The 13,546-nt window shown below is 44.0% G+C and overlaps 1 protein-coding gene across 1 annotated transcript; it reads right to left on the bottom strand.

The window, feature by feature from the left end:
- Positions 1-648: 648 nt before the first annotated feature.
- On the bottom strand, positions 649-13,459 carry LOC109882330 (ras-related protein Rab-13). The gene is made up of 7 exons (XM_031837589.1): positions 12,793-13,459; positions 12,020-12,080; positions 6,476-6,536; positions 6,107-6,184; positions 3,923-4,012; positions 3,579-3,644; positions 649-3,351 (listed from the first exon to the last, which is right to left on the bottom strand). The coding sequence occupies exons 1-7, from the start codon at positions 12,914-12,916 to the stop codon at positions 3,232-3,234; spliced, it is 600 nt and encodes a 199-aa protein (XP_031693449.1). The 5' UTR covers positions 12,917-13,459; the 3' UTR covers positions 649-3,231.
- Between the last annotated feature and the right edge of the window lie 87 nt (positions 13,460-13,546).

The raw sequence follows: 13,546 nt of genomic DNA, 5'->3' as shown, positions 1-13,546 counted from the left end.
TCACCATCACCCCACCCCTCCATTCTCTCTCCTTCACCATAGAGGCAAAAGAAAGGAATGCCTAGTGTTTGTAAACCAACACGTCGTCATGTGACGAAAAGGCACGCCAGACGCGCGTGGAGGATGCGGCAAAGCCCGCGTGTCCTGGTGCTGATGCTGCGAGGGAGGGGCATCCACCTTCAAGGTTTACTGCAGCCAGCCAATCAGATAGGATTTCACTGCACTGTGAGGCCTCCAGGAAGTTTGTAGTCCCAGGACTATAGGCAGTTGTAGTTCACTATTATACACGTCTCACACTATAGGACTGTCTGCATGTTACATTGTGTTTCACTTTGGTTCCATCCTCATCTCTTATATAGGCCTATACATACCAGGGGGAAGAATGGTGAGGGCCTCCACAAGAACATTTATGTAAGCCATTAAAGGACACATTTTGCCCAGCTGGTATTGTCATAGTGTAAAAATGCAGCAATGCTCTTTAGGGGGGTTTAGATTTATTCATGAAACTGGGAAGGTTTAGAGACTGGGAGACAATGCACTGATTCCTGTAAGCTGAGATACACTATTTTAGTGGGAGAGACAAGAGTGATGCACCAACATGCAATTCACTCTGAGAAAATGAAAGTATAATCCTACAAAATAGAAGGGTTCTTTTTGACAGTCTTTTATTGAATAGGCTAAGCAGAGCGTATGTAAACTGGTATACATTGGTCATAAGATAATTGATCAGATAAGGAATGGTGGGTGAACATGTGTGTGAAGGAAAAGAGGAAAGGTGAGGGAGGGGACAGTGAGATATCAGAGTAAAAACACACAGGGTGCATCATCTCAATAGTCTGGAGTAGCTTCTTCCCCTTGTCTTCTTCCCAGTGGAAGCCACTTTAGAGAATTGAAATGAACCCATAGACAGAGAAGCTTGCTGGCACAGTAATGATTATGTAGTGTCTGGCATGGGAAGAGACATCATTCCTTCCTTCAGAGTAATCACTGATCTGGCACGTTTGGATTGGTGAGAGTATCGAGGTGGAAGTCTTGTCCAATCACAGTACAGTAAATGATATATGGAGAGATATATTTGCAAATCTATCCAGTAGTACATCAGTGATTACCTCCAGGGGTGCATTGGACCAGGGCCCTGGTCTGTCTGAAAGAGGAAGGAAGGGTGTTTCTTTTTTAACAAAGCTGTTGAACAGGTGCATGAGACAAAGGGTCAGTATGTGTATCAGATCAGAAAGGGTCAGTATGTGTATCAGATCAGAAAGGGTCAGTATGTGTATCAGATCAGAAAGGGTCAGTATGTGTATCAGATCAGAAAGGGTCAGTATGTGTATCAGATCAGAAAGGGTCAGTATGTGTATCAGATCAGAAAGGGTCAGTATGTGTATCAGATCAGAAAGGGTCAGTATGTGTATCAGATCAGAAAGGGTCAGTATGTGTATCAGATCAGAAAGGGTCAGTATGTGTATCAGATCAGAAAGGGTCAGTATGTGTATCAGATCAGAAAGGGTCAGTATGTGTATCAGATCAGAAAGGGTCAGTATGTGTATCAGATCAGAAAGGGTCAGTATGTGTATCAGATCAGAAAGGGTCAGTATGTGTATCAGATCAGAAAGGGTCAGTTTGTGGATCAGATCAGAAAGGGTCAGTTTGTGTATCAGATCAGAAAGGGTCAGTATGTGTATCAGATCAGAAAGGGTCAGTATGTGTATCAGATCAGAAAGGGTCAGTATGTGTATCAGATCAGAAAGGGTCAGTATGTGTATCAGATCAGAAAGGGTCAGTATGTCTATCAGCAAAAGAGAACATCTCATCCCTCCATGTCCAACTCTCATCAGCATCATTCCATCCCTGTCTCTATGACACTTGCTTTACTCATCTGTTTTTGTTCCCTTGCTTCATCTATCCATCTCATTCTCTCATCACTCCTCTCATATTGCACTTCCCTGTCTCCCTCTTCCACATCCTCAGTCCATCCATGTACCACACTTTATGTAGTAGAAGAATAGTTTACAACAAGCACAACCCAGATCACCCATCTTTACGTAGGGTGGAAAACACAGGCAAAATTACAATTCAGGGTGAACTATCCCTTTAAGAGCATAAGGTACCATCACCATAGTTACAGCATATAGATCTAAACTCCCGTCACGCTCTAGAATGCCCCCTGTGCTCCTCCTAAACACTATGAGCTGCTATGAACATAGAAATAAAACGAATGGAAGGGAATGTCTGTGTATTGTCCTAATTTACATTCTTTGGCTATGACACTGAAAAGTGATTCTATCGCAGCGGTGCACAACTCAGGTCCTCTAGGGTCCCCATTATGGTAGTAGTTACCTTTAATGTTACAGTACTACCTGCTGCTTTTTGACCTCGTCTCTCCATCAGGAACTCATTTCCATCCGAGGAGCCCAGTGATTACACTCTCGAGACAATCTACTGGTACATCAACTGTTCAATCAAAAAGCAAGAATGTGATTGGCAGTTTGACTGAAAGGTCACTTGTTAATGTTCCTGGTTAATCAAGGAAAAATAATAACACAGCAGACTCTTGTTCCATTAAGGAGCTGTGCACCCCTACTCTACAGTGTGAAGTCCAGAGCCATGGGATTACAGAGTTCAGCAAACTCAGTTTGGGATTTAGAATTTGATCGACCACCATGTTGGTTCCAAAAAATCTAGTTCAACAGATCATTGTAGAAGGAATTAATTTTGGAATGTTGTCTCATGGAACATGTGGAGCCAACATGGAAGATATTTTCCTTAACTCTGTATGGCTCTGGTGGAGTGTAAACATACCATGTCAATCAGTCAGTCACCAAGACAACCAAGCAATTACAGGAGATTGAAGACAGTTGATACAAAACATGTTTTGGGTGAAATCAAAGTGGTGTTCATCCTATTGTTTAAACAAACCACTGGATATTCCTCTGTAAAATGCCCTTGGACCACCTCAACATAGTTACATGGTCATTAAAAGTGCAATCCAGAAGTTTGCTTTCTGGTCAAAAAAAAAAGTGTAGTAAGCACTTTTTAAAGGGGAGGGGGAAGTAAATGAAAACATTTATATTTTTTCAAGTCAATAGTGTTTGAAATTGATCTTGTTGCCACAGGGGACAGAGAACTTGTGGATTGCGCCTTTGAAACCCTTTCCTTTGCAATAATATTGTTCCTATATGTGATTGTTCCCTCGGGCAACGAAGAGTCAGCCAGGACAGGCCAGCTCTGCCTCTACAGTAGGAGACATTTGGAGGATTTCTTCTCAGCGTTGGTGATTTTGACCTCGCGACCTGTGGGGCCCGGCTTCTTGCTGGACTTCAGTAGAATATCTCGAGCCAAAGCCATAAAAGACTACAGAGAGGCAGGAAGAGGTGGAGGGAGAGAGGGGCAGAGAAAGGGTAACAGTAGGTGAGAGGGGGTATGGGGATTATTAGGGTATGTGGCACATGTAACCTGTATGAGAAGGACAACACCCATATTCCCCATGTGAAATGCATAATAAAGGACCAGATAAAGACAGACTCTGTGATTGAATAAAGGAGATAAATATAATATCTAAAATAACATATTTATCTCACCTCATCAACATTGATGCTGGCCTTTGCACTGGTCTCAAAGAATCTGATCCCATGATCCTTTGCCAGCTGTCAACAACAGAACACAAGTGTGATTACAGCAGGATATGATGTCACTTCCCTCTCCTAATCAGCAGAGTTTATGCCACGTTCAAAACAACTGGGAACTAAGAAAAATATGAGGTCAAATCATGACGTCAGTGATCTTCAGGTTGAAAAGTCGGAGCTCTTCTCCCTCAATGATCCACACATCCATCCATCACGAACATCTGCACATCAGTGTCAATATCATTGAAAGAAAACACTTCATAATCAAAACAATGATCATTAAAATGGTAGAGGCTCACCTTTTCCCCCGTTTCCTTGGATACCTTCCTCTTGGCCTCAATGTCACACTTGTTAGCTAGCAACATCCGGCTGACCCCCGCTGATGCATTCTGGGGGATAAAAGATAGGGAGTTGGCATCCATTTTATATTTCAATGATGTATCCCTCATCTTCTGCCCTTAGTTCTGCCTCCCCAAGCACCCTCTAGGAGAGGCTTTAATTCAGCTCTAAATTGGAGCCACGTCTAACTCTTGGTTCAGATGGGGAATCATGAACTCATTTCAAAATGTTCACTTTGAGCTGTTATCTTTGTTAACTATGCAAACAAATGTAAACATGTTTCTGGGAGTGCAGTTGTATGCCCCGTTACTCACTAAAGGCACCCCCCTAGAAAACAGACTAACATCTAGTCTCAATGTAACCCTTGTTACTGTGGTTTATAGATGGCAATAAGAAGTCTGGTCAATCAGAATAATGTCCTGTGCAGTCATTCCATAAGACTGTCTGTCTAGGTGTTGTTTAATGTCCTGTGCGGTCATTCCATAAGACTGTCTGTCTAGGGGTTGTTTAATGTCGCTGTGCAGTCATTCCATAAGACTGTCTGTCTAGGGGTTGTTTAATGTCCTGTGCAGTCATTCCATAAGACTGTCTGTCTAGGGGTTGTTTAATGTCACTGTGCAGTCATTCCATAAGACTGTCTGTCTAGGGGTTGTTTAATGTCACTGTGCAATAATGGCTGATTCATCTAAAGAATGTTAACATGTCAGTGGAGAGACAGCTACATGATTTCTGCTCCTCGTGCTTTTCTAAAAGTCATCCATCACTGACCAAGGAATAAAGAAACAGTGGTATGAGACCCTCTGGTAGTGTTGCTCATGTCTAATTTTATTGTTTCAAATCCTTTCTAGAGGCCTGAGAAAATGCTGTCCTCGGTTTCTTTCTGGCCTGTGTCATGTCTTGTCCCTTCCCTCTTCCACAACAGTCAGTCTGTCGTGTTCCCCTGTCAACAGTCAGTCTTCGTGTTCCCCTGTCAACAGTCAGTCTGTGTTACCCTGTCAACAGTCAGTCTGTTCCCCTGTCAACAGTCAGTCTGTTCCCCTGTCAACAGTCAGTCTGTTCCCCTGTCAACAGTCAGTCTGTTCCCCTGTCAACAGTCAGTCTTCGTGTTCCCCTGTCAACAGTCAGTCTTCGTGTTCCCCTGTCAACAGTCAGTCTTCGTGTTCCCCTGTCAACAGTCAGTCTTCGTGTTCACCTGTCAACAGTCAGTCTGTGTTCCCCTGTCAACAGTCAGTCTGTGTTCCCCTGTCAACAGTCAGTCTGTGTTTCCTGTCAACAGTCAGTCTTCGTGTTCTCCTTTCAACAGTCAGTCTTCGTGTTTCCCTTTCAACAGTCAGTCTTCGTGTTTCCATGTCAACAGTCAGTCTTCGTGTTTCCAAGTCAACAGTCAGTCTTCGTGTTTCCAAGTCAACAGTCAGTCTTCGTGTTTCCATGTCAACAGTCAGTCTTCGTGTTTCCATGTCAACAGTCAGTCTTCGTGTTTCCATGTCAACAGTCAGTCTTCGTGTTTCCAAGTCAACAGTCAGTCTTCGTGTTTCCAAGTCAACAGTCAGTCTGTGTTTCCATGTCAACAGTCAGTCTGTGTTTTCCATGTCAACAGTCAGTCTGTGTTACCCTGTCAACAGTCAGTCTGTGTTCCCCTGTCAACAGTCAGTCTGTGTTTCCCTGTCAACAGTCAGTCTGTGTTTCCTGTCAACAGTCAGTCTTCGTGTTCTCCTTTCAACAGTCAGTCTTCGTGTTTCCCTTTCAACAGTCAGTCTTCGTGTTTCCATGTCAACAGTCAGTCTTCGTGTTTCCATGTCAACAGTCAGTCTTCCGTGTTTCCAAGTCAACAGTCAGTCTTCGTGTTTCCAAGTCAACAGTCAGTCTTCGTGTTTCCATGTCAACAGTCAGTCTTCGTGTTTCCATGTCAACAGTCAGTCTTCGTGTTTCCATGTCAACAGTCAGTCTTCGTGTTTCCAAGTCAACAGTCAGTCTTCGTGTTTCCAAGTCAACAGTCAGTCTTCTTGTTTCCAAGTCAACAGTCAGTCTGTGTTTCCATGTCAACAGTCAGTCTGTGTTTTCCATGTCAACAGTCAGTCTGTGTTACCCTGTCAACAGTCAGTCTGTGTTTCCCTGTCAACAGTCAGTCTGTGTTCCCCTGTCACCTCCTTGATGCTCTTCATCCAGTTCTGAATGTTCTCGTAGGACTTCTCGTCTGTGATGTCATACACCAGGATGATGCCCTGAGAGATCACGGGAGACATGAGTCAGACAAAAATAAAACATTGTGCAATTCAAAATCAACCTGATGGATGTAAGAAATTTGATACTAATAGTTTCAGTCATAATCTTACACCCATAATGTTCTCTCATATCTACAAAGGTGAAGAGAGAGAGAAGGCCCGTTTATGCCTGGTGCTAAGATGCCCCTTTTGTCCTGATCTTGTCCACATTCTGATTGTGCTCACAGTTTTAGACAGGTGTAGATGATTAAATCACTTGTGATCTGATTGAGAGAGAGTTGAGAGTCTCACCATAGCTCCTCTGTAGTAGGCTGTAGTGATGGTCTTAAACCTCTCTTGCCCTGCTGTGTCCCTGAAAACAGAATATATTAGGGAAAATGTTTCACCAAAGTAGCTCTTTGAACAACCTGGAGTACAGATGTAGGATCTTAATTTGAGCCAGTTCGCAACAACAGGAAAATAATCCTGCAGCATCAGGAAATGTGAATTATTATGTGGATTATAATTACTGGACATTTTTGTAGGGGTTGATACATTTTCCATAAGGGTAAATCATGTCTGAAATTTGAAAGTGGAAATTACACATTTTAGAACCCTTTTTAAAAATCAAAAACACTATAAGTTTGCATTTCATACTTTGCAGGAAGATTCTCAGCAACAAAAGCATGATCAAATTAAGATTCGACGTCTGTAGTAAGCACTGAAACTACTGCAGATGTGTCTGTGTTGGCAGTTGGTGGCTGTTCTTTCTCTACACATTTCCTGTTTTTCTAATGCAGCACCCAATTGAAAGAGTACACTGTTTACACATACATATCCAGAGCCATGCAGCCTTCACACACGTGTGTCCAGCACATCATTTATCCACGCTTCTGCAAAAACATTACGCTATGGTCACACTAATGTTCTCACAGCACGTAGAAGTTCCCCACCTACACACTGAGCTATGGTCAGCAAAGGAGGTTGGTGGCACCTTAAATTGGGGAGGACAGGCTCGTTCTAATGACTGGAGCGGAATAAGTGGAACGGTAACAAATACATCAAACACATGGTTTCCAGGTGTTTTGGTGCCATTCCAATTTGCTCCGTTCATGCCATTCTCCCCTCAGCAGCCTCCTGTGATGGTCAGTACGGCATATCCCCCCCCTAACGGCTCAAGTCAGGATTTGGGGAGGTTAACCTGATCCTGTATCAAAGGACAACTTCTACCAGGGGTGTGGAATCCACAGAGATGAGACATGCGTATGTTTCATGCCAATTCAATAAACTCTTTATGGCTGCTTCAGACTTCATGTCTGACTTTATGATAACTCACTGGCATTCCCTGACAGATAAAACATAGGTGAAGTCATAGCCTACACCAAAGGCCTTGCCAGTCAATGTCTCAGTGTACTCAGTGACATATGCCAGATATACACTATATATAAAAAAAAGTATGTGGACATCTCTTCTAAAATTAGTGGGTGTGGCTATTTCAGCCACACCCATTGCTGACGGGTGTATACCCATTGCTGACGGGTGTATACCCATTGCTGACAGGTGTATACCCATTGCTGACAGGTGTATACCCATTGCTGACAGGTGTATACCCATTGCTGACAGGTGTATACCCATTGCTGACAGGTATATACCCATTGCTGACAGGTGTATAAAAATCGAGCACACCGCTTTGCAATCTCCATAGACCAACATTGGCAGTAGAATGGCCCATACTGAAGAGCTCAGTGACTTTGAATGTGGCAACGTCATAGGATGCAACCTTTCCTACAAGTCAGTTCGTGCTAGAACTGCCCAAGTCTACTGTAAGTGCTGTTATTGTGAAGTGGAAACGTCTCGGAGCAACAACGGCTCAACCATGAAGTGGTAGGCCACAAAAGCTCACTGAACGGGACTGCTGAGTGCTGAAGCACGTACCGTGTAAAAATAGTCTGTTGTAACACTCACTACCAAGTTCCAAACTGCCTCTGCATAAGAACTGTTCATCTGGAGCTTGATGAAATGGGTTTCCATGGCCGAACAGACTCACACAAGCCTAAGATCTCCATGCGTAATGCCAAGCGTCAGCTAGAGTGGTGTAAAGCTCGCTGCCATTGGACTCTGGAGCAGTGGAAACATGTTTTCTGGAATGATGAATCACGCTTCACCATCTGGCAGTCCAACCGACAAATCTGGGTTTGGCTGATGCCACGACAAAGCTACCTGCCCCAATGCATAGTGCCAACTGTACAGTTTGGTGGAGGAGGAATAATGGTCTGGGGCTGTTTTTCGTGGTTCGGGTTAGGCCCCTTAGTTCCAGTGAAGGGAAATCTTAACACTACAGCATACAATGATATTCTGGACGATTCTGTGCTTAAAACTTTGTGGCAACAGTTTGGGGAATGCCCTTTCCTGTTCCAGCATGACAAAGCCCCCATGCACAAAGCCAGGTCCATACAAAAATGGTTTGTCGAGATTGGTGTGTTAGAACTTGACTGGCCAGCACAGAACCCTGACCTCAACCCCATATTAATGCCCATGAATCTGGAATGAGATGTTCAACGAACAGGTGCCCACATGCTTTTGGTCACCGCGAGTCTACCAGACGAGCTAAATGCCCTTTATGCTCGCTTCGAGGCAAGCAACACTGAAGCATGCATGAGAGCAACAGCTGTTCCAGATTACTGTATGATCACGCTCTCCGTAGCCGATGTGAGCAAGACCTTTAAACAGGTCAACATTCACAAGGCCGCAGGGACAGATGTATTACCAGGACGTGGCAAGTGTCTTCACTGACATTTTTAATCTCTCCCTGGCAGAGTCTGTAATACTTACACGTTTCAAACAGGCCACCATAGTCCCTGTGACTAAGAAAGCGAAGGTAACCTGCCTACATGATTACCGCCCTGTAGCACTCACTTTGGTAGCCATGAAGTGCTTTGAAAGGCTGGTCATGGCTCACATCAACACCATCATGCCAGAAACCCTAGATCCACTCCAATTCTCATACCACCCCAACAGATCCACAGATGATGCAATTTCTATTGCACTCCACACTGCCCTTTCCCACCTGGACAAATAGAACACATATGTGAGAATGCTGTTCATTGACTACAGCTCAGCATTCAACGCCAGTGATCAAAAAAGCTAATCACTAGTTAAGGACCCTGGGAATAAACACTTCCATCTGCAACTGGATCCTGGACTTCCTGACGGGCCACCCCCAGGTGGTAAGGGTAGGCAACAACACATCTGCCATGTTGATTCGCAACCCTGAGGCCCCTCAGGGTGCATGTTGAGTCCCCTCCTGTACTCCATGTTCACCCACGACTGCGTGGCCAAGCACGACTCCAACACCATCATTAAGTTTGCTGAAGACAACAGTGGTAGGCCTGATCACCGACAACGATGAGACAGCCTATAGGGAGGAGTTCAGAGACCTGGCAGTGTGGTGCCAGAACAACAACCTCTCTCTCTCAATGTGAGCAAGACAAAGGAACTGAATGTGGACTATAGGAAAAGGAGGGCCGAACAGGCCCCCGATAACATTGACGGGACTGAAGTGGAGTTGGTCGAGAGTTTCAAGTTCCTTGGTGTCCACATCACCAACAAACTATCATGGTCCAAACACACCAAGACAGTTGTGAAGAGGGCACGACATCACCTTTTCGGCATGGGTCCCCAGATCCTCAATAAGTTCTACTGCTGCACCTTCGGGCGGCAGGTGTGGTTAGAGCGTTGGACTTGTAACTGAAAGGTTGCAAGATCGAATCCCCGAGCTAACAAGGTAAAAATCTGTCGTTCTGCCCCTGAACAAGGCAGTTAACCCACTATTCCTAGGCCGTCATTGAAAATAAGAATTTGTTCTTAACTGACTTGCCTAGTTAAATAAAGGTCAAATTTTAAAAATCAAGAGCATCCTGACCAGTTGCATCACCGCCTGGTACAACAACTGCTCAGCATCTGACCGTAAGGCACTACAAAGGGTAGTGTGTACAACACTGGGGTCAAGCTTCCTGACATCCAGGACCTTTTTTTTTTTTTTACCTTTATTTAACTAGGCAAGTTAAGAACAAATTCTTATTTTCAATGACGGCCTAGGAACAGTGGGTTAACTGCCTGTTCAGGGGCAGAACAACAGATTTGTACCTTGTCAGGTCTGGGGTTTGAACTCACAACCTTGCGGTTACTAGTCCAACGCTCTAACCACTAGGCTACCCTGCCGCCCTGGCAGGTGGCTATATACTAGGTATGTCAGAGGAAGGCCCAAAAAATGGTCAACAACTCCAGTCACCCAAGTCATGGACTGTTCTCTCTGCTACCGCACGGCAAGTGGTACCGGAGCGCCAAGTCTAGGACCAAAAGGCTCCTTAACAGCTTCTACCCCCAAGCCATAAGACTGCTGAACAACTAATCAAACAGCCACCTGGACTAACTCCATTGTTGGTTAAGGGCTTGTAAGTAAGCATTTCACGGTATTTGATTTGATTTTAATTTGTAGTGTAAATTGCAGCTATTGCATACTGGGTTGCATGTCTTTAGTCTGACAAGACGAATAAAATCTAAATCTTGCATTCCTAAATGGAAACAGTAGTCCTAAATGGAAACAGTAGTCCTACATGGAAACAGCAGTCCTACATGGAAACAGTAGTCCTAAATGGAAACAGTCGTCCTACATGGAAACAGTCGTCCTACGTGGAAACAGTCGTCCTACGTGGAAACAGTCGTCCTACATGGAAACAGTCGTCCTACATGGAAACAGTCGTCCTACATGGAAACAGCAGTCCTACATGGAAACAGCAGTCCTACATGGAAACAGCAGTCCTACATGGAAACAGCAGTCCTACATGGAAACAGCAGTCCTACATGGAAACAGCAGTCCTACATGGAAACAGTAGTCCTACATGGAAACAGTAGTCCTGAATGGAAACAGTAGTCCTAAATGGAAACAGTAGTCCTAAATGGAAACAGTAGTCCTAAATGGAAACAGTAGTCCTACATGGAAACAGTAGTCCTACATGGAAACAGTAGTCCTAAATGGAAACAGTAGTCCTAAATGGAAACAGTAGTCCTACATGGAAACAGTAGTCCTACATGGAAACAGTAGTCCTACATGGAAACAGTAGTCCTACATGGAAACAGTCGTCCTACATGGAAACAGTCGTCCTACATGGAAACAGTCGTCCTACATGGAAACAGTCGTCCTACATGGAAACAGTCGTCCTACATGGAAACAGTCGTCCTACATGGAAACAGTCGTCCTACATGGAAACAGTCGTCCTACATGGAAACAGTCGTCCTACATGGAAACAGTCGTCCTACATGGAAACAGTCGTCCTACATGGAAACAGCAGTCCTACATGGAAACAACAGTCCTACATGGAAACAGCAGTCCTACATGGAAACAGCAGTCCTACATGGAAACAGCAGTCCTGAATGGAAACAGTAGTCCTGAATGGAAACAGTAGTCCTGAATGGAAACAGTAGTCCTAAATGGAAACAGTAGTCCTAAATGGAAACAGTAGTCCTAAATGGAAACAGTAGTCCTGAATGGAAACAGTAGTCCTACATGGAAACAGTAGTCCTACATGGAAACAGTAGTCCTACATGGAAACAGTAGTCCTAAATGGAAACAGTAGTCCTACATGGAAACAGTAGTCCTACATGGAAACAGTAGTCCTACATGGAAACAGTAGTCCTACATGGAAACAGTAGTCCCACATGGAAACAGTAGTCCTACATGGAAACAGTAGTCCTACATGGAAACAGTAGTCCTACATGGAAACAGTAGTCCTAAATGGAAACAGTAGTCCTAAATGGACCTTTCATTCTGTCTTTGCCTGGATCCTCTTCTCTTACCAGACTTGCAGTTTGACTTTCTTTCCCTCCACGTCTATCGTCTTTACTTTAAAGTCGATGCCTGAAGAAAGGATGGGAGGATGACAGAGAGAGGGGAGGGAGGAGGTCGACAGGAAGGGAGGGAAGGCAATGAGTTCAATTCCCACACACATTGCAGCAAATATAGGTCATGCCAATTAAACCATTTTGACATGCATGGAGGGTGAGACAGGCATTCTCAATTCATCAAACTTTCACTGGGATAGTAAAGTCTGTCTAGCTCTGCCCCATTCTGCCATACACACACACACACACTCTCTGGGTTTGTTATTGTCTGGGTTTCCTGCAGGACAGGGACGGAGAGAGAGGACAGAGAAGATGGGCGTCTTAAACTGTGAATTCCAAGGGAGGACAACCATTTTTCTGCTAATGAGAGACTGAAAAGAGATAGGAGGAATTGGGGTGGGTGGACCCTCTGGGTAAAGTGAGGGAAGGGAGAGGGGGATATGGAGAAGATATAGAAACAGCAGCACAGCAACAATATAGGTGAACTACAATAGGGATATCAGATTGAGATATAGGAAGACAGCGATAGAGACATGTAGAGACATGAACACAGCAGAACTGGAAACGTGAGACAAGTGCGTGGTGAAAGTGATAAGAACTTGGCATTATATGTTGCTGACATAATGGTGCCTATATCAGCAATGACAAATTTAAAGGGTTGCTGAATATTTTTGGGCCGATTAGGCTATAACCGATTAAATGAGATTTCGTAGAGCTAGGCTACATACCGATAGTTGATATGTAGGTTGAGTTGAAGTTGTCCTCAGCAAATCTAATAATCAGACATGTTTTCCCCACTCCACTATCTCCGATGAGTAATAATTTGAAAAGGAAGTCGTACTTCTTCGCCATAATGTTTTTCAAAGTTTTTGGTGAATTATCAGAAACTACGACCTTTTACAAAACCAGTACACTTTCCAATGTTCTTCTTACACTTATGTGTAACGAGGTTAACAAATGCCTTAAAAAGTATTGCTCGACATACACAAAGGTCAAAATTACACTCTCATTTCTCCTGGGGAGTTTCTGCTTTTCTTTAGCATAAAATCCGCTTGTTTTCCCTTTCCCTTGAAAACTGTCACCGGTAAATACGGTTCTCCCCCAATGTCTCTTTTGGTCCGAGAAAAATCAGAACGCCACAAGTTAAAAACGAAAGTTGGAACAAACGCTTCTGCACTTCAATGGGCTATACAATTCTACAGCGCCACAAAGCTTTGTTAAAATCCATTTATCAAGCCAAAATGTCAAGTTATTTTCTTCCAAAGGCCGATTAACATACATCCATTCCACACAGACAGGGCTACGTTTCGCCCAAAAACTTTCTACTGCCGAAATTAACGTAGGATTACGTAGAGGGAGAGGTTCAGTTATTACAGTGGAGGGAACAGACTGAAATGGGACAGCAGGAATGGCCGATACTGCTTATAGACAGCAGAGGGCGCTCGACCATATGAATGAAGTCAATGGTTTTAGCTGTATTAT

Source organism: Oncorhynchus kisutch, linkage group LG2 (genome assembly GCF_002021735.2).
Source record: "Oncorhynchus kisutch isolate 150728-3 linkage group LG2, Okis_V2, whole genome shotgun sequence".
Taxonomy (NCBI): Eukaryota; Metazoa; Chordata; class Actinopteri; order Salmoniformes; family Salmonidae; genus Oncorhynchus; species Oncorhynchus kisutch.
The sequence above is the reverse complement of the archived record's forward strand: the minus strand, read 5'-3'. Positions and strand labels throughout refer to the sequence as shown.